General features: G+C 43.8%; 1 protein-coding gene across 2 annotated transcripts in view; it reads right to left on the minus strand.

Moving 5' to 3' along the window:
- VWF (von Willebrand factor) overlaps positions 1-26,560 on the minus strand; it is a 157,937-nt gene that overhangs the window by 119,846 nt on the left and 11,531 nt on the right. For both annotated transcript variants that reach the window (XM_083440694.1, XM_083440695.1), the window contains exons 6-15: positions 23,333-23,457; positions 17,178-17,394; positions 14,067-14,189; positions 12,755-12,866; positions 11,540-11,586; positions 9,298-9,434; positions 7,590-7,725; positions 4,638-4,738; positions 1,788-1,983; positions 707-922 (exon numbers count right to left, since the gene is read on the minus strand). In XM_083440694.1, the coding sequence (XP_083296820.1) occupies positions 707-922; positions 1,788-1,983; positions 4,638-4,738; positions 7,590-7,725; positions 9,298-9,434; positions 11,540-11,586; positions 12,755-12,866; positions 14,067-14,189; positions 17,178-17,394; positions 23,333-23,457 (1,410 nt within the window). The remainder of the gene's footprint in view (positions 1-706; positions 923-1,787; positions 1,984-4,637; positions 4,739-7,589; positions 7,726-9,297; positions 9,435-11,539; positions 11,587-12,754; positions 12,867-14,066; positions 14,190-17,177; positions 17,395-23,332; positions 23,458-26,560) is intronic.

A 26,560-nucleotide genomic window follows, 5' to 3' on the forward strand; every position in this document is an offset into this window, starting at 1 on the left:
ATGATCCTCAGTCCCTGAGCAGGAAGCTGCCCAATACTCCAATACTCTGGTCCATTAGCAGTAATTATGCAAAACTGCCAGTTGCAATCTCAATCCATCTAAATGAGCAAATGTTTTTTCATTGCGCCATGAGAGGTATCTGGAGAACCAGGATCACGTAATGAGGCTTTTAATGGACAGAAAATCAGCATTTGTGCAAGGTGTAAATGCACATAACGGACAAGTGAAAGGAAGAACGAACTGCACCACATATCAAAGATTAATTGTGGCAATTGAATGTGTTCCAATTGTATCATTTTACCATTTGCAGTCCTTTCCCATTCTTTCCCCTCGTTCCTTTTATGATCGCTGCATCATTCTAGCAAAGTACTGCTGCCAACAAGAGGTTCATTATCGCCAACCTCTCACGCAGTCTCCAGGCCTGCATAATTTCAAAGGAGGATATATATTTTTTCTCCTATACTGTTTCACTTCCTAAGCACAAACTATGAAGCCTTGCTGTGGGCTTTGCATAGTTCTGGGCCACATCTGATGCTGAAGGTCCTGGCTTTGCCATTTGAAGTGGGAAAGGGCGTGTCAGCCATGCGTAATTGCACACCCACCGTGCACATTAAAATATATGTTCACATGCCCACAATGCACACTAAAGCACATGAAACATCATACCATGCTTTATATTACTAACATTTCGGCAAAGCACACATACCGCAAAAATCTGGCTTCCTCCAGCTGATGAGAACTCCTTTGCGAGCGCAGGCCATCGCATAAGCAGAGACGGCGGTACACAGACAGTCTTTTCCATCGGAACAAGAACAGACATCATAGCGGCAATTCTTGAGGTACGGAGAAGGGCTGACTTTGCGGTGGCAAGGTTCAAACAACGGGGATAACAGAACTGAGCATGAGCCTTCAGCGTACTTGGCTGAAATGAAAACAATTTCAAAATGTTAGGTGAGCAGTTATCGGCTGTTGAAAGAAATAGGAACCACCATAAGCCATCCAAAACACATTGACCCAGTGAGCATGTAACACCAGGCCAAACTTGTTTGTCAGACAAACCAAGAGCCAGGATTTAGACAACACAGTAAGCCAAACCGTGGCTTAGCTGATAGTATATACCTAAAGGAGCTTCTCCATTCCCATCGTTCAGCCTGGACACTGAGTTCCAGCTCCAAGGGCCTTCTGGCGATTCTCTCACTGCAGGAAGTGAGGTTACAGGGTACCAGGCAGAGGGCCTTCTCGGTAGTGGCGCCCTCCCATCAGATGTCAAGGAAATAAACAACTATCTGACTTTTAGAAGAAGCAGCCCTGTTTAGGGAAGTTTTAAATGTTTGATGTTTTATTGTGCTTTTAATATTCTGTTGGGAGTTGCCCAGAGTGGCTCAGGAAACCGAGGCAGATGGGCAGGGTATAAGTAAGTAAGTAAGTAAGTAAGTAAATAAACAAACAAACAAATAAATAAATTAATATTAATATTAATATTAATATTAATATTAATATTAATATTAATATTAGTTATAGCAGCCAGACCGGAGGAAAAAAACGCACAAACGGTGGATTAAGGCAAATGGGGGCATGTGCCCCAGGTCGCAGTCGTGGTCTGCCTTTTCTCCGTTTCTTTGACAAGCTCTGAGCATGACAGTTCAGAGATAAAATGCGGCAGGCTGGTTCTCTTTTTTCCACTTCAGGGAGCCCTTTCGTCGTGGATTTGTCTGCACTGAAAGAAGATAAACACGCTGCTATCTTTCACCACAAGCCAACCCTGGCTTCATTGCAAGGGCCAGTACCTAAGCGAGGGTTGAGACTGCAGGTATTGCTATCTTGCTTCTGCAAATCTTGACAATCTTCTTTGAGCTTCCAGGAATTCCCAAAGTCTTCCACAAGGGTTTCCACCAGGCCAGAAGGTGTAAGGAAATCATCTCCTTGGTTGCCATTGTAGTTGCCACACAGACCACAAGTTCGTTCCGTGAATTCTGAGGGTAACTGAAGAGGCATAGGAGTTAAATTCAGTATTTACATGTTTCTATTTTTTTGTCTCGTCAGCTGCTTATAGGACTTCTGTTGAATGAACCTGATACAAATTGTGCTAAATATAAAAGTGCTGTATATAAAACAAAATAAAAGGCACTGGCCATGATCCCCTTACCCAAGTAAATTTTACTTAAGTAAATTTAAGTGTATAAGTACACATTAAACTTTGTGTTGGATTAACATAATAGTTTCTGTCCTCGTGCAGAGGACAGATCTGTGATCTTCAGGATCACAACTGACAAAATGGTGGCACCGATTGAGTGTTTTGCCCATCTAAGCATTTTGCACGTGCCCAACAGTATTAGGAATCTTGGATAAGGAAAGAGCCAGATGATTATCAATATTTATCTCCTGTTTTATAGCAATATCACTCTTCCAATAAACATATTTAATATGGCAGTTTATACCTAAAATGCATTATATCTGAGATCTAGGGGAACATAATAGCTATGGATCTGAGCAGGAAAATTCCCAGTTAAAATAGTTTATCTTCAACGTGCCTGAAGAATTTGCTATAGCAAGGCCTCAGAGGATGCCCACACTCTGTTCCCATTGACAGAAGGCAATAGTCCTCTCATCGCACAAAACGTGCAAAAGGCACAGAAGTGTGTGTCCTCTAGCACATACTTTGGCACCAACATGTGTTGCACAAAATTTCCAAACAATACGCCCCCTTGGCTGCAATGCTTTACACACTTACTCAGAAGTAAGCTCCAATGAATTCAGTATGTCTTCCTTCCGAACTGATATGCATAACATTGCATTGTCAGAGTGCAATTCAGCCAAAGTTTAACACCTTCAAATCCTACTGATTTCAAGGGGAGATTTAAAAATGTGCCGAAATCCATGGGATTTAAATATTTAAAATAGTTTATGTTGTATGCCAGCTGTCTGCCTGAAATATTATTGGGACATAATGATGTAATCCAGCCAAACCAAAGAAAACTGAAATTTTCCTGAAATCAATATAACCTTTAAAAAGTGTTCAGCTTTAGAATCTATTTCTCCAATTTTCCAGTTACGTCCTAAGTAGGAAATGGATGTTGTTCCTCAGGACTAAAGCAGGAAAACCCAGAGTTCATTATATTTCTCAGAAGTGTCTGCCCAGGTCACTGGGAGTGAAAGTAAATCACTTCCCCCAGTTGTCTAAACCATTTGGCAACGACAGACAAACATTTGTGCGTTTGTGTGCGTGAAATTATTTTTGATTGCTCCAAAAGCAACAATGTTGACCTTTAAGGAGCAGATGGAAAGGAACATGACAATTTAAAAAGGCATTGGAAATGTTCTTTAGCTTTTATCACTATCGCGACTACATTCAAAGTTGAGAAGACACAGCTGGCATAGTCTGGGGCCTGAGTAAGTTTAGCCAGAAAAGCAGGAAAAGGTCAATCGTGGCTTTGCTCTTGCATGATCTAATTTTATATATTAATCAAAATCTTCATGTGTCTTAAATGTCAGAGAAAAACTATGTCCTCAGGCTGCCTTAAGAGTCAAAACTGTGTTATCCTGAGTATTAAGTGATCCTTGTTTAAGAAGACAGGAAATGGTTTGGATTAGACCAAGATTGTGGGAGGTGATCCATGAGAGGCAGTCAAGTACAACATACCTTGAAATGTTAGAGAAGACATGCAAGGGAATGTTTGGTCCAGCCAGTCGAAACTTCCTGTTCCTCCTGGCTGGAGCATCCTTCCTTTGGCATGTGATAGAAGGTGGGCGTGACTTAACCTGTCCAGGTAACAAAAGGATGAGTGACGCAGCACCCTTCCTTCCTTTTGATTTCCTTCTTCGTTTGACCAGCTTTTAGCTAGGACTGCTCTACCAGCTCTCAGCTAGCAGAAGCACTGGGATTATTCACCATATGGGGTAGATCCACATGTACATATCTGTAACTAAGTCTGTCTTCAGGAATCCAACTGTGAACTGATGTGAGTAAACTTCTTATATTGACTTTGAATACGATTGTGGCGTCTTGATTCTTTTAAGAGGAATTTGAGGGAATTTACCAGGAACGTACAATTCAATCTGAGACAGACTGCATTGTATAATAGTGAGAGGCTCACACGAGCCTACAACCAGCTATCTGCTGTGCATGTAAAAGGGGAATGTAACTCTGCTAAGTAAAGGAACTTGCTAGCGCAGGTTAGGAAGGATAGTAATAAACAATATATCCTCTCCTGCCACCCTGAACATTCCCACAAAGATGCAATCTGCAATCTGTCTGGAGAGTGGCTGCAGCCCCTCACAAGCTGCCCTCCGTTCCCAGGGTAGCAAGGAGTCACATTCCAGCGGCTGGCTGTTGTAAATTTGCCAGCTGGCCACATTGCAGGGCGGGTTAGCATGTCGAGTCCAAAGTTTAAATAGCCCAATCATGGGCAGCCAATGGTGTGCAGGCTGGTCAGTGGACCCAGGAGCAGAAATTCTTGCTGGTCTGCCAGCTGGGGTTAAAAGTCAGCTGCGCCTATTGTTTGCAGTGCAGTCTCTTCTACTCACATGTAGAGTATATCTAGAATTTCTAGCACACGACAACCATATTTTCTTAGAGGGGAAAATCAATTTAAATACAGATATATATTTGTGTGTACGCATTTGTGTGTGAATCATACCTTCATTGAAAGAGTTCCGTGCCCATCCCAGTCAATCTGTATATTCTCTTTATAGCTGAGACGAACTGCAGACATTACGGTGTGCTGGATACGGAGTGCACCTGGGAAAACCAAGTGCTAATTATTGATACATAGGGATGAGCAACAGAAAATGTGAATGTAATACAGGAAATCTAGACAGATCTAAATTGTCTGCTGAAGGTGTAGAGCCAAGCGACACCTTATGAGCCTCACATAGCAAGTAGCTATGAAGGGGTAGGAGTATGGGTTTGCATTCCCCCCCCCCTTGTTTTTAATTATTTTGTGTTTTTATCTTGCATTTCTATGCTGTGAACCACCCTGAGATCTATAGATGAAGGGTGGTATACAAATTAAACAAATGAATAAATTAATAATAATAATAGCTGTGCTCTTGTGTAATGGAGCACTGAAAGGTTCCCTTCACAGGCAGGGAGGGCTACAATACTATGATCCAGATAAGGAGAAGAGAAGACTGAGAGGAGATATGAGAACCATCTTCAAATATCTAAAGGGCTGTCACATGGAAGAGGCTGTCACAAGAGGCCAAACGGCCTTGGTCCAGTATATCTGAAGGAGCGTCTCCACCCCCATCATTCTACCCGGACACTGAGGTCCAACGCCGAAGGCCTTCTAGTGGTTCCCTCACTGCGAGAAGCCAAGTTACAGGGAACCAGGCAGAGGGCCTTCTCGGTAGTGGGGCCCGCCCTGTGGAACGCCATCCCACCAGATGTCAAAGAGAACAACAACTACCAGACCTTCAGAAGACATCTGAAGGCAGCCCTGTTTAGGGAAGCTTTAATGTTTGATGTATTACAGTATTTTAATATTTTTTTGGAAGCCGCCCAGAGTGGGTGGGGAAGCCCAGCCAGATGGCGGGGTATAAATAATAAATTATTATTATTATTATTCTCCTGCTCTGGACAGCAGGACTCGAACCAATGGCTTCAAGTTACCAGAAGGGAGATTTTGACTCAACATCAAGAGGAACTTTCTGACAGTAAGAACAATTCGACAGTGGAACGGACTCCCACAAGAGGTGGTGGACTCTCTCCTTCCTTAGATGTCTTTAAGCAGAGGTTAGGTAGCCATCTGTCATGGATGCTTTAGTTGAGATTCCTGCATTGCAGGGGGTTGGACTAGATGACCCTTCTAGTTCTAGGATGCTATAATCTGTTCATGAAGAGAGAATTGTGCACATTTCCCGATCTATCTACATAATCTCCAGAAAACCCAGGGGAATGTGCAAATCGGGTTTTCTGCAGATTGCTGTTTGCTCTGATTCAGCGTTAAAGAGCAGATTTTCCTGGGGGAAAGTGCAAGGGCAAAAAATAAAAAAAGGGAAAGTGCTTCAACACGGATGGCACTTTGAAGTGCCTAGAAACACAGTACAAAAGTGGGTGGGCCCCTTTCCCCACCAAGAACTGAATTCTCTTGCACATGATCTCTCAGCAGTGAGAGGGGGCAGAAGGACTGCATTCTTTCCCCTGCTTTCCCCTAAGCTTAATAGCAGTATGGAAGACAATTGTGACATGGATAATAGGAGGGGCAAGGGCAGGGCCGGATTGAGGTTTGATGAAGCCCTGAGCTCCCGTTGCTTAGTCCCTGCCCCTGCCAACCTACCAGTTCAAAAGCACGTCAAAGTGCAAGTAGATAAATAGGTACCACTCCAGGGGGAAGGTAAACGGCGTTTCCGTGCGCTGCTCTGGTTCGCCAGAAGCGGCTTAGTCATGCTGGCCACATGACCTGGAAGCTGTACGCCGGCTCCCTCGGCCAGTAAAGTGAGATAAGTGCCACAACCCCAGAATTGTCCGCGACTGGACCTAACAGTCAGGGGTCCCTTTACCTTTACCTTTAAGCTACTGAAGTTAATGGGGCCCTTTATATGTCCCACTCTCCTTTGTCAACAACAAATTGTCGCTGTTTTTTGTGTTGAATATATGCTGTATGGTAATTTATGGACCTAACAGGTATCTAAAGCCATTTGCACATAACAAAATATGTATTTTATCAAAGTAATTGTTGAACTGAAATACAATTAAGAAGTATATTAATAGTGAAATACATTTAAGAAGTATATTAATAGTGAAATATATTTAAGAAGTATATTAATAGTGAAATAATTATTAACCTCTAACTGTATGTAAAGGGACGCGGGTGGTGCTGTGGGTTAAACCACAGAGCCTAGGGCTTGCTGATCAGAAGGTCGGTGGTTCGAATCCCCGCGACAGGGTGAGCTCCCATTGCTCGGTCCCTGCTCCTGCCAACCTAGCAGTTCGAAAGCACCTCAAAGTGCAAGTAGATAAATAGGTACCGCTCTGGCGGGAAGGTAAACAGCGTTTTTGTGCGCTGCTCTGGTTCGCCAGAAGCGGCTTAGTCATGCTGGCCACATGACCCGGAAGCTGTATGCCGGCTCCCTCGGCCAATAAAGCGAGATGAGTGCCGCAACCCCAGAGTCGGCCACGACTGGACCTAATGGTCAGGGGTCCCTTTACCCTTTACCTTTAACTGTATGTAGGTTTTATTTTATTTGGTTTTTTTATCTTATATTTTGGAAATGTACATCCAGGTTTTTTTTCCCTTTAAATTTTTTGGGGGGGCCCAAGCGGGGCGCTAAGCTACAGCTTGTTTAGCTTATACGTAAGTCTGGCACTGGACAGGGGAAGTTCAAAACTCTGTTCTCCTTATGATTCTTCATCACCCACCCTGTTAAGTAATGAGTAGCTGAGAGTGGGGAAAAGAAGACTGGACTGCAAAGAGGACTTAATTTTTATATTATTCCCACTGCTTGGCCAGAGTCAATAGAAGGGTGTGTTATGTACCTCCTAATGTTAAATAGTAGGCCAGAAGCTGCCTAGGGTGGGGAGGGGGAGATATGAGCCCACTCCCTTGGCCCAGTCTGAGATACTCTTAGTAACATGACACAGAACACACCTTGTGTGAAAGGGATTTGTACATCCTGCCCATTCAAAGAAACGACACCACCGTGTTTCAGTTTAATGATGCTGTTCTCCTCCAGAAGCTGGACAGAGGCTGATCGGGTACACACCGCATCAGGGTCATCAGCACACTAAAAAGAAATCCAAGTGTTAAATTAGCATTGCAATTTTGATCTAGCTGCGGCCTCAGTCCATCAGTTGCCGTGAGGCCATGCATGTAATACTTGAACCAATGTTAAAATTGCTATCTGTACACAGCCAGTATAGTTGTTATGAACTCTTGCTGTGAGCACCTATGTTTTGTAAGTTCTGCTTCATTTACTGTATTTTTCGCTCTATAAGACGCACCAGACCACAAGACGCACCTAGTTTTTGGAGGAGGAAAACAAGGGAAAAAAATATGAATCTCAGAAGCCAGAACAGCAAGAGGGATTGCTGCGCAGTGAAAGCAGCAATCCCTCTTGCTGTTCTGGCTTCTGGGATAGCTGCGCAGCCTGCATTTGCTCCATAAGACGCACACACATTTCCCCTTACTTTTTAGGAGGGAAAAAGTGAGTCTTATAGAGCAAAAAATACGGTATTTGACAGTCGCTTCCTACAACTAGCAGAAAGTTTGAAAGCAATTTACAGAACAGAAAATAAAACACGAAAGATCAATAGAATCAATCATGATAAAAACAGGGCATTACTAATTTGTTGTAGAGTTATTCCGCCACAATGTCTAAAAACATTTAAAAAAAAATTAAATTGTGACCAAATAACAGCACAGTGGTCAGCAGCAGGAATAATAAGCGCTTTTTTGCATGAGGGAGAGTGAGCATGTCTGGTTCAGCAGCCGCTCCTTCTCCCAAGGAAATTGAAATTTTGGTTTAGGACAGATAATTTGTCAGCACCAAGCTGAGGGTGGAGAACCATAACAGCTATAGTAATAGAAAAGCAATATAAATTTACTGTGTTGGTATGCTCCATGTTTCAAAAAGGAGACACACATATTTACCGTATTTTTCGCCCTATAGGACGCACTTTTTCCCCTCCAAAAATGAAGGGGAAATCTGGGTGCGTCCTATGGGGCGAATGCAGGCTTCGCGGACCTCTCCGCCAGCAGCGGGAGCCAGCACTGGGCTCCCACGGCTTGCAGAGAGCTGCCTGTTTGGGGGCTGGGGTCGGGGGAAGCTCGGGCTTCCCCAACCCCGCGCCTGGGGGGGAAATAATTTTTTTCCTTTATTTCCCCCCAAAAAAACTAGGTGCGCCTTATGGGACGGTGCGTCCTATAGGGCGAAAAATACGGTACCTCTGATAGTACTGGCATATATCCTAAAGCAAAACACCCAGTTCATTTGCAAATGTGAAAATGGTATTGCAATTAAGTCATCCATGGGGAAGTCTCTATTCTTTGCAAGCTAGCATCTTGCCTAACCTACCATGGGGCATATTGATACACAAATGAGCTGCCGCCATTATACAAACAGTCTCAATGTAAATCTCCCTGTAATTATGTCAGGACACAAGATGGCCTGATCTAACTTTATGCAGGCGGAAGAAGGAAAACTCAACACCAGGGTGCCCTTTAAAAACACAACACAACACAAAACCTCAGGCTGCCATGTTCAGCTTTGCTCTCTGCAACATGTTGTCAAATTGGTTGGTGTGGTTTTGAGTGAAAGAGGCAGCCCTTGTTTTTCCTCCAAGGAAGATGTTCTTACCTGGACAGTCTCTATGAAAACAGAAAAGGTGTTCTCCGCACAATCTCTGGCAAACAAGTAATGACAGATGCCACTGAAGGTGAAATGCTTGTTGTCAAAGCTCTTGAAATGTGATTGGCCAGTGACAGAGCATTCACCTGGGGGAAAAAACAGTACCAAATATTGATTTTAAGCAACATGACTTCAAGCTAAAGCAGAGTTCTCACAATAATATTAAAACAAGAAAGAAGCATTCCTGATTCAAATGGCTGGGCTGGGCAGATGTCTGCCTCAAAGCATATTCCTTGTAAGAATAACTGCTCAAAAGTAAGTATCACTGAGATCTGTAGGATTGAATTTTAAATATTTTTAGGCCTGGGATCTAAGAAAGGTGGTATCAAATGAAATGGTAGGATAAAATAGGATGTGCCAATAGTAATCATGAGATGAAAGACCTCTGATGTGATAAGTAGTAATGTTATTGCTGTTGTTTAGTCGTGTCCAACTCTTCGTGACCCCACAGACCAGAGCACGCCAGGCACTCCTGTCTTCCACTGCCTCCCGCAGTTTGGTCAGACTCATGTTTGTAGCTTCAAGAACACTGTCCAACCATCTCATCCTCTGTCGTCCCCTTCTCCTTGTGCCCTCCATCTTTCCCAACATCAGGGTCTTTTCCAGGGAGTCTTCTCTTCTCATGAGGTGGCCAAAGTATTGGAGCCTCAGCTTCAGGATCTGTCTTTCCAGTGAGCACTCAGGACTGATTTCCTTCAGAATGGATAGGTTTGATCTTCTTATAGTTAGTAGGTCTTAGTACTAGTGAGCTTACCTACAATGGACCTGCACTTAAATACGCAGCAGCAATGCATCTTCAGTGCTGCTGATGCAGCAAAAACAACATGAGAGGCAGCAGTTACAAGCCCCCCTTTAAGTCAAGACATCTATAGTTCTGGTTGGTTTGGGCAACTCATTTGTGTTCCACTAGGGTTCCAGATCAGATATACCAATTCACTCCTTTATTTGTGCTTTCTTTTTAGCATGGGTCCATGGCAAGTCGTCACACTCACTTTCTAGGTCTCTGGGATAGTTTGGGGCCCTTTTTACTCTTAAGATCAAGGTGTGTATGCTGTGTGATTTTCTGCCCACTTTTATTGTAACCTTGCTATCTGAAAGCAGCATCGAGACACACTGTCATTTTCTTCTTCTTCTTTGCCTTTGTAGGCATTACAAGCACAGGCTATGATAAAACATCATAAGACATCAATATATAAAAATTTAAAATATATACAAATAAACAGCCATAACAAGGATTATATATCATTGGGATTTCTTCCTGCTAAATAGTGCCATTCACCAATCTGAGAGATACAATTGATAAAAACTCAGCCAGCCTTGCAGTTACTTCTGGGTTAATGTCAGACAGATAGAATCTGATATTTTCATATTTTCAAAGATGTTAGACTACCCAAAAAAGGGGATTGCATGCATTTGCATAGCTGGTTGTACAATAGACAGTAGAAAAGAATATGTTCTACAGTGTTCAACACATTCAAAGGACATCCACAATATCTATCATTTCTGGGTATGTTTAAATATCTGCCCTTGACAAAAGCTGAGAGGAAAATGTTCAATCAGGTTAACATAAAGGACTGGAATTATTAATTTTGAGATATAAGTGACTCTGTTATCTGTTGTATTTAAACCATAGAACTTGGAGGAGCAAATTTTATATACAGCTGACTTTGTGTTTTGTTTTCCAATGTCCCTCAATCTGGTTTGAATATTGCAATAAATATATTGCTGTCATTTTCAGTTCTGCATAATAAACCAAACTTTCTTTGTTCCTCAGGCGTGTGAACTTTTTAATGGGGCATAAGGATAAGGGCAGAAAACATATTCATAACAGACATGTGTTCCAATTCCAGTTAAGGATCCTAGCAGGAATATACATGAGTGTTAGACAGGCATGTGGGTTCAGATGCACACCTCATAACAAACAAACTCATTAAAATAGTGTAATTTAAACAGTGCATTTATTTAAGCATTTTGTGTGTGTGTTTTGTATCAACTTATCAAGCGTCTTCAGTGCGCCATCACAAAATACCTAGTTTAAAATTTGAGTTCACCAAAGGGGTAGAAATATGTATCCTTCCTTCAAAGAATCTACAACAGAGAGCAAGATACTATTTGCGATGTGAGACACTTGAGAGTTAGGACTGAAATAGATTGTGCAAATTCACTTACTGGTTATTCAATATCAACCTACCTGGGCAAGGCTCATTGCTGCAGATCCAGGTGCCATGCCTGCAAATACTGAAAAATGCAAATTTTTATTATTATTTAGATACATGGGCAAACTGAACATAGCCTATCATTATTCATACTAAAGTGCACATGACATGGAGATTCATGATGGGATCACCAAAGGTCTTTTTCTTTAGCAGTCAAGGAGATGAATTTGATGGGGCAATTGACACAAGGTAAGGGAAGCCATAAGAAGAAGAAGAAGAGTTTGGATTTGATATCCCGCCTTTCACTCCCTTTAAGGAGTCTCAAAGCGGCTGACATTCTCCTTTCCCTTCCTCCCCCACAACAAACACTCTGTGAGGTGAGTGGGGCTGAGAGACTTCAGAGAAGTGTGAGTAGCCCAAGGTCACCCAGCAGCTGCATGTGGAGGAGCGGAGACGCGAACCCGGTTCCCCAGATTACGAGTCTACCGCTCTCAACCACAACACCATACTGGCTCTCATACAGATACTTGTTCTAGTACCTGCTTCTCTGAAGCTAATAGCAGCTCCTGGGGATGAGAACCCTTTGCACTTTGCACTGGGCTGTCCCCTTCTCTGGAAGCCCAGATCCTAATCCTTATTGCTGATTTAAATCAATTAAATCTCACTTCTCATGCCATTATTCAACAAAGTTCTCTTTAATCTTTTATGTAATGATCTTTAAATGAAGGGTGGTATACAAGTAATAATAATAATAATAATAGTGTCCAAGGCCTTAAGCACATGCATGAGTGTGTTGAAAGTTATTCCTTGGGATCATCTATAGTTCTGGCCTAGGCACTTATTTTACACACTGAGATACAGGAGAATCAACTCCATACCAATTCATGCTCCAGGCAAGGAGCTACATGTCTGAATGTTTCCCTATCAATGAAGTTCCCTGCACATAGAAAAACAGCATGTATGGGAGACAGCTAGACTGATGTCTCCTCCCTCACTTGAAAGCTTTCTATGTATCAGTTGAGTGGAGTTTTTGTTCTTCAGTGTTTTTGGTGCTGTGGAACTGAAATGTGCACCTAAGGCACCACAATCCAAAATAAACATTAGGACTTGATTTGGCTGCATGTATAGATTGGTCCTCAAGGTATATAACCACTGAGTTGGCCAGAAATGTAAGTGTCTATGGGGATAATCACACAGGGTCTCATTGCCTGTGACAACATTACCATTGTGGATCCCATTGTCCTATTTACCATGAGTTGCAGTCCTGGTAGACAGAAGAGCCGGGAGAGTAGCGCTTGCCTGAATGTAGGCAGGGGCAATCAGAACTGTCAACACAGAGGTCTCCATCAAGCAGCTTGCCCTCTAGAGAGGCCAGCAAAAACACTGTTAGTATCCACAAAAACATTTTAACCCTAAATTCTAAGGAAGAAGATTGACACAAGTCATAAATATTTATCAGCTGGCATCTTTCACCCTAGCATAATTATTTTCAAACTGTGCTGGAATTTCCTTGCAAACTTATAAGGGATTTCTATGTTTCCACATATAGGGAGATAGAGAGATAGGTAAAGGTAAAGGTAAAAGACCCCTGGATGGTTAAGCCCAGTCAAAGGTGACTATGGGGTTGCGGCACTCATCTTGCTTTCAGGCCGAGGGCGTTGGTCCTCAGACAGCTTTTCGGGTCGTGTGACCAGCATGACTAATCTGCTTCTGGCGCAACAGAACACTGTGATGGAAACCAGAATATACGGAAACATCGTTTACCTTCCCGCCGCAGCAGTACCTATTTATCTACCTGCACAGGCGTGCTTTCGAACTGCTTGGTTGGCAGAGATGGCCTGATGCACACACACAATTAAGGCGGAAAGAGGAGTTTTGTTGCTGCTACCTTAAACCACTGCAAGTGAGAAACCCTTGCCAAACTATTGCAAATCACCCAGAGATTTACCAGCAGATGCCAATATACCTTCTGCCCACCCTTGACCTTAATGTGCTCCTACAATATTCTGTGATAAACTGGGGCTTCGTAGGGGTTCCTCAGCAGACAAGTCAATATGGAACAGGTCTCCTGAACACCATTGCCCTAGCAAACAAAGTTTGCCTTAGCTGAGCTGTGAAAACAACTCTAATCAGAGAGCTAGTATACTACCCAGTGTATGTCTAGCTGAAAAGAATACATACTCTTACATCTCCAGGCTCAATTAAAAAGCCTCTCACAGTATATCTTCTTCATTTTCTTTCTCTAACAGCTGGAATGACTTAGAAATAATTCAGAAGCAACTTAGGACTTTGCAGGCAAAAGGAAAGAACTAATGGATCATCATCCATCGCTGAGCTCACATAGACCTTTATTTCTTTTTATTTAATAGTAGCTCTTTGATAAAATGCATGTAGGCAGTACGCAAACTGCCTAATCTGGGGGCAGAGAAAAAGAGAAGGAGAAGAGAGAGAAATAAATACTCCTAAACATTTGAAAACAGACACCAGTTTTCTTCTTTAAATGAAATGGGAAATGCTACTGCTCAAAGATTGGCTCTGTAAACAAATCAGTAAATAAATTACCAGGGCAGCTGCAGCCATCAACACATTTTTCTTGGCACACTTCATTGATATTCAAACTCTGGCAGGTTTTGGCACAAGGGGATGTGCACTCCTTATACTCCAAGCCAACTGGACATCCTGGCCCTGAAAAAATTGCAGGGATCTGAGAGACAAATCCTTTAGGAATCTACTAATACTTTATTATATAGAAGGGTGGATATTTTATCTGGTCAATTCCTTTCTCGTATTTTATTTTTTTTAAGCCACTTCTAAGGAGTTAAACTTACACATACAAAACAGATAACGTATTACAGTGACCATGCAACATTTGGCAAATAGAATCATGTGTGAATGTTGAAATTCCAAGAAACATTTGTGAACATCTGAAAATTTAGTTCTGGAGACAGACAGGAACTGAATGTGGCTCAGGAGATATTTTGCTTTCCATGGTGTAAACATGCAGTTTGTTCTATCTCTGGCCAAATCATTTTTGAAGGAACACCAAAACCTGCAAACAGCTATTAGATACAATTAACAGTGAGATGAGCAGACATACCACATGCAATGGGTGTTCTTTCATTCTGCCTTTTGCTCTCTGGAAACAATTATAAACTGTCTCCACCTTCTGAGATACAAAGGCAAATGCCTAGCTGTTATTGTTGCAAATTATGGTGATTTGCATTGGGAAATGTTCTGATGCCTTGGAGCAGGAGCTGCTGTTCAACAATATCTGCAAGGCACCTTTGTGGCCACCCCTGCCCTGGGGAGTAGCCCTAATACAGTGTGTTTGTGTTACTTGTATTCAGTAAATAAAGCTACTGTATTAAAAAATATTTGAAACTGCCAAGTTGGCCTGATATGTGCAATTACTTGTTACTAATGAATTTATGAAATGGGGGGCGGGGGGGGGATCTGCAGAAAAATCATTGCAAAATTTGGAGCCTCTGTACGCAGTTTGGAAACGAGGGTGAATATATAGGAGGAAGATCTTGAAATATAGAGGCACTAGACTAAATAGGGCTTTAAAAGTCATCACTAACATTCATAACTGGACCTAGAAGCTTGTGGTGTTCGTACCCCGGTCGTTTCACGGACTATTGACCTGTACACCACTACTTTATTCTTCCTCTGCCACCAATTTTGTTGAAAAAACCCAGGGTTCCCCAGTGAAGCATTGAGTCTCAGTCAGGTAGAGTTAACAATGAAGATTAAAGTTTATTTCAAACACAAACAAGTTTTAAAATATATTCAAAACGCTGTCACTCTATTCCCTCTCAGTCTTGTTCCTATCTCTAAATCACTCTGACTCCTCTATCTCCCCCCGCCCCCCCCCCAAAAAGAACCAACCGAACTAACTATCAAAACCTCTGGGCTGAGCCTCAAAATCAGGTAGGCTCCGGGCTTTCTTATTGGTCAACCTATTAACCCTTTCTCTCCCCCAATACAAACATATCCCCAAAGAATGGGCAAATGCCACAAAGCTAATATGGAGTCAGAGCAGCTGAGGCCCAGTTTATGTACTACTCTCCCCCAGCAGGATTCTGCATCAGCTGAAGTTTATGAATTGTCTTCAAGCCCTCAGTGGAGCACCTAGCAGCATTTGATATGAGAGGTTGCCAATGGATGACCAAGGGCAATTTTGTTGGAGAAAAGCTCCCGCAGAACTAGCTTGTAGGAGTAGCCCTTGTCCTTTAGAGGGACAGATAAATCAGGTCCTCCCTTAAAGAGGGCACATATTGTGGTGAGAACTGGAAACCGACACCCTGTGTTGTGGGTGGGTACGATTGGTCAGCCACAACACCCGATTGGTAGGTCCCTCGAAGCTGGGTGCAATCTGGCCAATGGGGCGCAGTCCAAACAGTCTGAGGGGCCTATTTATACCCATGAACGTGACCCAGAGCTTCCTCTTTTGCCGCGTGCATTTGGAACACCCGCCCACCTCTCTCTATATTTGGGGCGGTGAGCTTGACCTTGTTATGCCATTGTGTGTCGTCTGTCATTGGGACAGGGGCACAGCAGGAATTTTCCCCACTTGGCTGATTGGCTGGTGCCATTTGGGTTTCGCAAATCGTCACAACTTGTAAGGTTGCGGATAGGCTCTGGTTCGGGTGATAGGGATGGGAGAACACTCTCGCCATCCCTATGTGGAGGGTATTCCGTTAAAGGAATCCAGGGACTTGATGGTTTGGTCAGCCCGAGAGGGGGTTGTGCCAGTGCCTGAGTCCAGGGGGACATTTGGGTGGCGGAGTTAGCCTGTTCCCGGCTTTCCGCTTATCCAGGTGTTCACCCTTGGCTGACCTATGCTGGTGCCCTGGGTCAGCGCTACCTGCGTGGCAGGGAGCTAGTCGAACCAGAGCCTATGCAACCAGTCACTTTCTGTAATCAATAAAGTTGTGGCCTAAATTCTGCCCAAAACCAAAATTTGAGCCAAGTGTGAATTTATTTAGGGGGGAGGTTTCTGGGTCTGAACACACAAAAGCAAAAATCCTCTTGCCCGTGGCCAGTCCACCATCATAGCCTTTGACCTATCCAGATTGTGTTTCATATTGCTAGCCCTCATCTAACCCATAATTTGGCGCAGACATTCATTCAGGGACTTGGCCACGGCCACCAGGTTTGGTGAAAAGACGAAGAAGTCCTGTGTGTCATTAGCACAGTGGCAGTGACACCACCTGACAGACTCTTCCAATGGTTACACATCTCTGTTGAAAAGCATGGATAAGAAATAGCCCACAAATAGCTGGCACCATGAAAGAAGATTCCACCTAAACATTAGGAAGAACTTCCTGACAGTAAGAGCTGTTCAACAGTGGAATTTGCTGCCAAGGAGTGTGGTGGAGTCTCTTTCTTTGGGGGTCTTTAAGCAGAGGCTTGACAACCATATGTCAGGAGTGCTCTGATGGTGTTTCCTGCTTGGCAGGGAGTTGGACTCGATGGCCCTTGTGGTCTCTTCCAACTCTATGATTCTATGAGAGATGCAAGATCAGAGCAATGCTCTGTCTGTGCCCTTAGGCAATCGTGACAGCTTTCTGCTCGGAACTGGGAGTTCAAGACATGTTCCTAGTGTTTCAGAACTCTCCAAATCAATCTGTACTGCTGGGATAGTCTAGAAACCAAGTCTTGGAAACTTACTGCATGCAGCACTGGCAGGCCATCCTTCCAGAATCACACCTTGCCGAGCACAGTTTCTGGCATACTCTAGAAAAACGGGACAGTGGCAGTTCCCATCCTGGGCACATCTGCAGATGTCTTCTTCACAGAGGCCAATGAATTGCTCAGGATCAACCAAGTGATGACATTTGGAAAACACAGTGGATGTCCTCAGCAGCTGGCAATTTTCTATAACGCCCTGCAGGTACAAAATAATTAGAGCTGTCACAAAGCTATTACAATAAGCCTCATGGGATAAGGGTGGGTTCGGGAAGGGAAGGGTGTAACTGCAGGAATAAAGGTAAAGGGACCCCTGATCATTAGGTCCAGTCACGGCCGACTCTGGGGTTGCAGCGCTCATCTCGCTTTATTGGCCAAGGGAGCCGGTGTACAGTTTCTGGGTCATGTGGCCAGCATGCCTAAGCCGCTTCTGGCGAACCAGAGCAGCGCACGGAAATGCTGTTTACCTTCCCGCCAGAGCGGTACCTATTTATCTACTTGCACTTTGACATGCTTTCGAACTGCTAGGGTGGCAGGAGCTGGGACCGAGCAACGGGAGCTCACCCCATCACGGGGATTTGAACCGCTGACCTTCTGATCAGCAAGCCCTAAGCTCTGTGGTTTAACCCACAGCGCCACCCACGTCCCTAACTGCAGGAATATGCAGGTGCTATTCTCTTCCTCCACCCCATGAATTGTCCCTGGAGAGCTGTCAGGAGAAGGGCTTCATTTATGAATACTCTCTCCTCTGTTCACCCCTGTCTCATTCACCGCAGAGACCTCATTGGGGCCTGGCCCTGGTGGCTGGTACAGAGTAGAGGCAGGGCTGGATTTAGGTTTGATGAGGCCCTAAGCCACTGAAGCTAATGGACCCCCTATATGTCCAGCTGTCCTTGTCAACAACAAATTGTCGCTGTTTTCTTTGTGTTGAATATATGCTATATGGTAATTTACGGGCCTAATAGGCATCTAAAGCCATTTGCACATAACAAATAGGAGCCTACACAACTCAACACAAAACACTGTTGCTGTAGGTTTTATTTTATTTGTTTTTTATCTTAAATTTTGGAAATGTACATCCAGGTTTTTTCCTTTAAATTTTTTTGGGGGCCCCCAAGAGAGTGGGGCCCTACGCTATAGCCTGTTTAGCTTATACGTAAATCCAGCACTGAGTAGAGGCCACGTTCCCACTGCAAATAATAATAATAATAATAATAATAATAATAATAATAATAATAATAATAATAATAATTTATTTGTACCCCGCCCATCTGGCTGGGCTTCCCCAGCCACTCTGGGCGGCTTCCAACATAGATGAAAAATACACTAAAATGTCACAGATTAAAAACTTCCCTGAACAGGGCTGCCTTCAGATGTCTTCTGAATGTCAGGTAGTTGTTTATCGCTTTGACATCTGATGGGAGGGCGTTCCACAGGGCGGGCGCCACTACCGAGAAGGCCCTCTGCCTGGTTCCATGTAACTTGGCCTCTCGCAGTGAGGGAACCGCCAGAAGGCCCTCGGAGCTGAACCTCAGTGTCCGGGCAGAACGATGGGGGTGGAGACGCTCCTTCAGATATACTGGATCTCACCTTTGCCATCAACTCATTGCACAAAGTGTCTTTAGTCAAGGCACAGGCTTTCCTTTCAAATCAGGAGGCAGGCTAGCTCCTGCCCTCTCTTTTAAAAAGAACTAAATGCTTCATTATGTTATTATAAATTTTATCCTATACTCCTTTTATTTATTAGGTTCTTAATTCCATAGACATGCCTCAACGCTGCACCCATTTTATCCTCACACTAACCTTCAGAGAGATGAATCTGAGAAACAGATTTAATGTTCACTGAAGGAACTGGCAGGACTCAAGAGTCACGCAGCACTTCTCCACCAACCCCTTTGAGTGGGAAGAAAGAGTAGAAAACCCCATAGCTCAGTAGTGGTGGGCAGAATGCAGACTGAACCATAGCTATTGTTCTCTGCCCCCGACAGCTGACCATGGCACATTGAAAGGCGCTGAGGGATGGAGAATTGTGCATTCTTGAGGCAGAGGCTAGCAAACAAAGGAAGCTGTTTTTCTTTATGTAAAAGATCAAAATTCTTCCAACAGGCCCTGGTATTGCTGAACTGCTATTAATAGAACAATGTATTGCTTTGAGAATGAATAAATTAAACTAATGTTTGAAAATGCCACAAAAGTCTCCTGAATACATAACACAGAGGCTTCGCTTCTTCAGCCTGCAGGAGAAATAATCCTCTGTCCATGCACTCTGTTTGATAGTAGTTGATACAAGCACAACTGCTGTGGTAGCTTTCCGTAATCCCTAATTCTGCCCAAATGAAGCTCAGTCTTACCATGAGGCAAGGTGAGGTGGGCCACCTCAAAGAGAACATTTCTAGCACCACCGAAGGTCAGCAAAGCAGATAGGTGGGGGCACAGGACACTGGGAAGCTGGCAAGCAGTGCACCCCATATTTAAAGGAGCCTGAGGTGCAGAAGTCATGGTAATGAGCCTTTAGGATTTTCTGCTTTAGGTTAAAAGGTCCAAATCTAGTCCTAGTTCTGATATATATATTTTAAAAATAGGTTAGATCCAGACTTAATCATGCTTAGAGCAGACTCACTGAAACCAATGGGACAAGTTGATCATGACTAAGTTAAGTTCCATTGATTTCAATAGGGCTACTGTAAGCATGACTACTTGTGCAATCTTCCTAACCATGCCTACTCAGACATGCCCTATTGCATTCAGTGGGGCTTAAGATAAAGGTAAAGGGACCCTTGACCATTAGGTCCAGTCGTGGACGACTCTGGGGTTGCGGCGCTCATCTCACTTTATTGGCTTAGGCGTACAGCTTCCGGGTCATGTGGCCAGCATGACTAAGCCGCTTCTGGTGAACCAGAGCAGTGCACGGAAACGCCGTTTACCTTCCCGTCTGAGTGGTACCTATTTATCTACTTGCACTTTGACGTGCTTTCGAACTGCTAGGTTGGCAGGAGCAGGGACCGAGCAATGGGAGCTCACCCCGTCGCAGGGATTCAAACCGCCAACCTTCTGATTGGCAAGTCCTAGGCTCTGTGGTTTAACCCACAGCGCCACCTGTGTCGCCTCTAGAGTCTAACTCTAGAGCCAACCCAACAATATCATCACAGTTAAAATGCCTGTCATTACCGCAAAAGTGGCTCCTCCACAGCTGGGGTCTCATGATGCAAGCCCTCCATACTAACTATTCCATGCCAAAGGGCCATTACAACCAAAGCATTGTAAGTTTTTTCTAAACCGGCAAAAGCTGCAAGTTGGGCTAGATGTGGTTAGGTAGGCAGAACTAGACTGGCTAAGGGCAGAGGAAAGAGGAATTGTCTCTGTTCTGGGAGTGAAGAGCATTGAGGACCTTGGTTAAGCATCTCCAAGCAAAACCCCAAACAAGCCGAAAGCATCAGTCATCAGAAAGTTCAATAGTATGAAAACAAACAGGATTATTTGTATGAACTAGGACCTCTGTTTTCTATCAACAAGTGGCTGGGTGTTGCAAAAGGGAACAGAAGATGGAAAGCAGATTGGCAAAAAACAAAGTTAGCGCCTCAAAGGAAGTCCAGAACATCATAAACAGTCAGAAGGGAATATGCCTGGGTGAGGCAGTTTGGGTAAGAGACAACACAGAGAGGGGGTGCTTTCAGACATACAGGACTTAGCAGCTGCTTCCAGTCATTGCTGGGCAACTGTAGCTGAATAGCGACTCTAATCTGAATAACATTTTGTAACCAGGTGAGCAATTCCCCTTCCCCAGACCCAAATGTGTGTATGGAAGGGTGTGTGGGAGATTTTTATTTAGATCATTGTTTATGGATAAAGGGTTACATATGTATTCCTACCCTTGCTATAACTCTGACCTCCCCATCTTAGAACTGAATGATCCCTACTGCAGAACTTCCAGCAGTCGAGACCGCTTGCACTGCCCAAAAAACTGCCTCTCTTCCCACCAGAGACCCACACCAACACAATCAAGAGGTCTAGAGCAGGGGTAGGCAACCTAAGGCCCAGGGGCCGGATGCGGCCCAATCACCTTCTCAATCCGGCCTGCGGACGGTCCGGGAATCAGAGTGTTTTTACATGAGTAGAATGTGTGCTTTTATTTAAAATGCATCTCTGTGAAGATAGGCAATTTCCATTAGAAAACCACAAAAAATGAGCACAGAAAGTTGAATCCTCCCTCTTTCCCCTGCGCTCAACTTTGCAACCTTACTGCTGCATTTCCCTTTTCAAAACAAACACTGTTTCTCTGCCTTCTCTCTCAACCGCATCTCCAGCTTGCAGTGTTTACAGTAAAGTACATTGGCCTCTCTCTTGCTCTCTCTGCCACAGAACTCCCCCACCCCCACACAAAAAATGCCACAAATCTTAAGTATGCATTTGTCTTGGCAGGCCAGTTGTTTGCAATGTAAAAAACAAACAAACCACAAACTTATCCCCCCCCCCCCCAAAGATAGCATGACTTAGAAAAAGCATGAAAGCATCTTCCTACTAATTTTTTTTCTTTTTCTTTCTGGGTGGATGCCATTGTTTCCTATGGGCAGATTTTACTTCTGCTCCAGGAGACAAAAAGATGCTGTCTCTTATTTTATCAGTAAATAAATGTTCTGAAAAGGAAGCAGGAAGTGGGATATTCAGGTGCTTGAATTATCGAGTGTAACTCTCTGCTTCATCTGGCTTTTGCTTTCTGAGGCTTCCAGTGCCTTATTGAGATATTTGGTTGCCAATTGTGAAATGGGCTTCCCTTAGCATCTAACTGTTAATCTCTCTTCCCGACTGACCACAGCCAGATAGAGGAGAGAGCACAGAAGAGACAAGAAGCGCTTACTAAAATCCCACCTCCCTCCTAACATGGCTGCTAAAGGTACAGGAGCCCTGTTGCCCCCCTTTGCTAAATCCTGCTGTGTCACAATACCTGAAGACCTGCTAAAAACAGCAGGCAGGTGAAGAGTACAGGTGAAAAGGCCCAGGAGATAGTCACAACTGCCTTGTCTTCTGATTCAGCCGTGAATTTTTGCAACGTAACAGTATTTGAGAGAAGCAACAGTGGCCGAAGGCAAATTTTGGGTGTGTGCCTCGCTTCTTTTCTTTTGGAATGTCAAAGGAAGGGAGTGTTGCACATTGTCTCTGCTAAAACAGGTTCTGCAGGGAATTTGCATGGTTTCAAAATCTGATTGACCAGAGGTGACAGTCCGACAAATGAAATGGGAAGGGGAAACTCCCTTTAAAAAATGCCATTTGGAACTTTTTAGTCCGTTACCAATCTCCTGCCAAATGGGTAAAGAAAAGGTGTTCACAGGACTTGCCTGGGTCCTGTCAAAAATCCACACTAAAATGCTTTGTGCAAATTTTAAAACAGCATCTGAGAAACTGCTGAGGACAAGTAGAAACTGCTGCCATCCACTGGCAGCAGAAAAAAGCCTCTGCTGTGGGGGTTTTAAATCATGAACATACAGTTCAAGAGAATAAGGTGCATTCTTTAATATGCTTTTAACTCCCCCGTCTGAAATGCTGTTATTTTGGCAAAGGAAATACTGTGTGTGTGAACTTGAATTACAATTTTGTACTGCAAAACTATAATATAAATTACAGTGGTACCTCGCAAGACGAATGCCTCGGAAGACGAAAAACTCGCAAGACAAAAGAGTTTTTCGTTTTCTGAGTTGCTTCGCAAGACGGATTTCCCTATGGGCTTGCTTCGCAAGACGAAACAGAATCACAGAATCACAGAACTGTAGAGTTGGAAGGGACCCTAAGGATCATCTAGTCCAACCCCCTGCAATGCAGGAATATACAGCTGGTCCATACAGGGATCGAACCTGCAACCTTGGTGTTATCAGCACCATGGTCTAACCAACTGAGCTATCCAGGCTTCCCAACGCCTGGATAGCCTTTTTTTAAGAAACGCCTTGCGCCTTTTTTAAAAAAAACTGCCAATGCATTCCTATGGGAAACCGTCAATACACAGTGGTGCTTCGCAAGACGAAAAAATTCACAAGACGAAAAAACTCGCAGAACAAATTAAGTTCGTCTTGCGAGGCACCACTGTAACTAAAATGTAGGATTCCCTTCTGCCCAGCTGTCAATGAATCTCTCGGTGCTGTACCAACCTTTTCTTCCATCTCAGATGAAATGTTGCAGGTATAGCTTGGGGGATTCACCCTCTGGCATCTCCTCTCTTCACTGTGCATGGCCCAGGAGTTAGCAAAAATGTAGGGGTCCTCTTCCAGAGTTCCTGCAGTTGCAAGGAGGAAAATAGGCCATTACTTGAATATGACAATTTGCTTAGAGTTCTCTGATCAAGAATGAAGCTTAAGCAAATGAAACTTCCTTCCTCAACGGTCGATTGTGCTGGATAGTTTTTTGCAGACAAGCAGGTAAAACCAGTGGCGTAGCGTGGGGGTGCAGGGGGGGCCGGCCGCACTGGGCGCAACATCTGGGGGGGGCGCTCGCACTCGCAGCTCTCTGCCCCTACCTGGCTCACTCACTCTCTCTCACTGCAGTGCTGGCTGTGCGAATCCGATCCGAGCCGCCGGGTCGCCGCCCACTGTGGAGGGAAGGGTGCCAGGCGTGCGGTGCGGAGAGAGAGCGAGGGACTATCTGGGGGAGGGACAGTGCAGTGGGGGGGCAAATTACTTGCCTTGCCCCAGGTTAGGGGGTGCAAATTACTTGCCTTGCCCCGGGTGCTGACAACCCACGCTACGCCACTGCCCACAATGTGATCCTTAGAATGATAACACATCTGAAATGTAACTGCCAAATACCTCCTTATAAAGGTTGGAACTGTTTACTGAGGTAGCTTATTATAAAGAGAAGACATCAGAACTCCAGAGAGCATCACATTTCATTATTAACCTAATTTAATTTAAAACAACAAGTGATGAAAACTTGCCTACGTTAACCGGTTACAGGTCATATGAATAGCACTATTTAGAGTGATTCTTTGTACATATAAAAGTAAAGGCAATGCCTGGCAGTTGTGGTGGACTGAAACCAAGTGGCTTGGATGTAATCAGTTTGAGAAGCAACAAGCAAAGAGAATATGTGGTTAGAAGAATTAATGCTCACCAGAGCTCATGAGGTTTGCTGTCTAGTGGAGTGCTGGGTCCACGTGGGGCAATCTTTGGACCGCCCCCCAGCCATTGGAGGGAAGCCAGGGCCTCCATCTTTGGCCAGGCAGACTGGAGCCAAAATCCCATTTAAACAGGCCAATCAGAGGTGTTGAGGTGTGTTATGTACTGAGTTGAATAGGATCCAAACTGCAGCAGTCTGATTGGTCCTAGAACAATAGGATCCAAATTGCAGCAGTCTGATTGGTCCTAGAACAATAGGATTCAGAATGCAGCAGTCTGATTGGTCCTAGAACAATGCAGCAGTATGATTGGTTGGCAGGAACCACCCAATCATGCTCCAGATATAAGTGAATCCACAACCTGATTGGCTTACAGTAGAATTCCAGAATTAGCCAATCATGTGCAGCCCATTGTGTAAATAATGTATATAAAGCAGATACTTTGAGGGGACTTTCATTCATTCCTCCTCACCACTATGAGCTGAATAAAGAGCATGAAATCACTTTGCGACTCTGAGTATATTTCAAGGTGTGTGGTTGCAGCCTCTTATAAGAGCGGGCTGCCCCCACCCCTCCCTCTTTCTTGAGGAGCAACTGGCAGATAGAAGGTGTGGTTAGAGCAGTGGTTCCCAATCTTCTTTTGGCCATGCCCCACCTAAGCATCTCTAAAAATCCTGGTTTCCCCCCCTCCCCGGATGTATAATTCTTATTATTCAAAAAGTGAACTCCTATTCACATGGAAGAAGCCTAAAAGGCCATTAACTGTTAATAACTCATTCTTGATCCCCCCCCCTTAAAAATCGAATTGCCCCCCTTTGGGAACCACGGGGTTAGAGGGAAGCTTCCAAAAACATGGCTACCTGTGTGAAAACCACATCCACTGAAGCACAAAGAAACATCCACACCTAATGCACACCCCATTATTATTATTATTATTATTATTAACATTGCTGTTTCAGAATTTTAATAAAATTCAGACAGCCCTCATTAGCAGGGGGCAGGGGAGATAGGAGGAAAAGACCCTGGAAAATTTCACAGTGGAAAATTAACAAAATCTTAATGGAGTGCAGAGAAGGCACTAAAAAAGGTCCATGTGGAAGCAGCCCCTATGAGTATTGGATGAATAAGCAAGGGAGTAAACGTTGGCTACAAGAGATTGCCCTCTAACTCTGGAGAAAGCAGGCAGCTTGCTTGCCAACTGCCTCTATTGGCGCTCCCCCTACGAAGCTTGACAGCTCTGCCAGCAAATAGCAATATTCCGCCTCTTATTTTGTAATACTTTCACGGACTTCCCAGTCATGCATACTCCTAACTGAGTCAGCATTCCACTTTTTTCATGTATTTTTTCCCCCAAAAGAAGGATGTTTTTCAGGTACAGGGAATCTACAGGGCTAGAACAAGGTCAGTCAGAAACAATGAAAAGAGACCTTTGGCATTTGGCTGTTAATTTAACAGCCCTTTCCCACTCCTGAAAGAACATACTCATGGTGTTTTAAAGTGCAAAACATTTTAAGATACACACACACACACCCCTATTCTGAATTGAGTTTTTAAACTCCACACAATAATACCCAGAGGTTATTTGTAATGAATTCACGGGGAATTTGAAAGCACTGTTTAATAGTTGATTCGCACTGAACCTATTTGTCTAAAAGACTTGCTGCCATAGCCACATCTCTACCTCAATTTTCTGTGGACTCCTCTACCCTAACAGGCATTAGCCTCCTAATGTGATTTTTGCAGGAAATAGCACTTACACGAGGAACCAGGTTGGAAGGGCAATTGTTATCGGGAAACAAGGCTGCGTGGAAAAACCCTCCCCAAAGGCCAATCTCCAAATCCAGCTGCTTTTTCTTTAAAAAATAATAGTAATCCAGTGCTAAGCACACTTTTGTATGTAGTATAGTTGCTAAGGCTGCAATGCCCAGGTTAGAATCATAGAATCATAGATTTGTAGAGTTGGAAGGGACCTCGAAGATCATCTAGTCCAACTCCCTGAAATGCAGGAATATGCAGCTGTCCCGACTATATGGAATTAGCAGAAATGACTGGCAGAATCCAAGACCAGGGAGAAGAGCTGGTGGAAGAAGATTGGAAGAAATTCAAAGATTATTTACAGAAACAATGCAAAATTAATGAATGATGGAATGATGTTGGATTGAAGTTAAGGGGTTTATAGTAACAAGGTTTGAGGTATTAGGGAAAAATGGAATGTTAAATAGAGGGAAAGGTAAAGTTAAAATATTAAGATAAAAATTAAGATAAA

Source organism: Podarcis tiliguerta, assembly GCF_965153285.1.
Source record: "Podarcis tiliguerta genome assembly, chromosome: 5".
Taxonomy (NCBI): domain Eukaryota; kingdom Metazoa; phylum Chordata; class Lepidosauria; order Squamata; family Lacertidae; genus Podarcis; species Podarcis tiliguerta.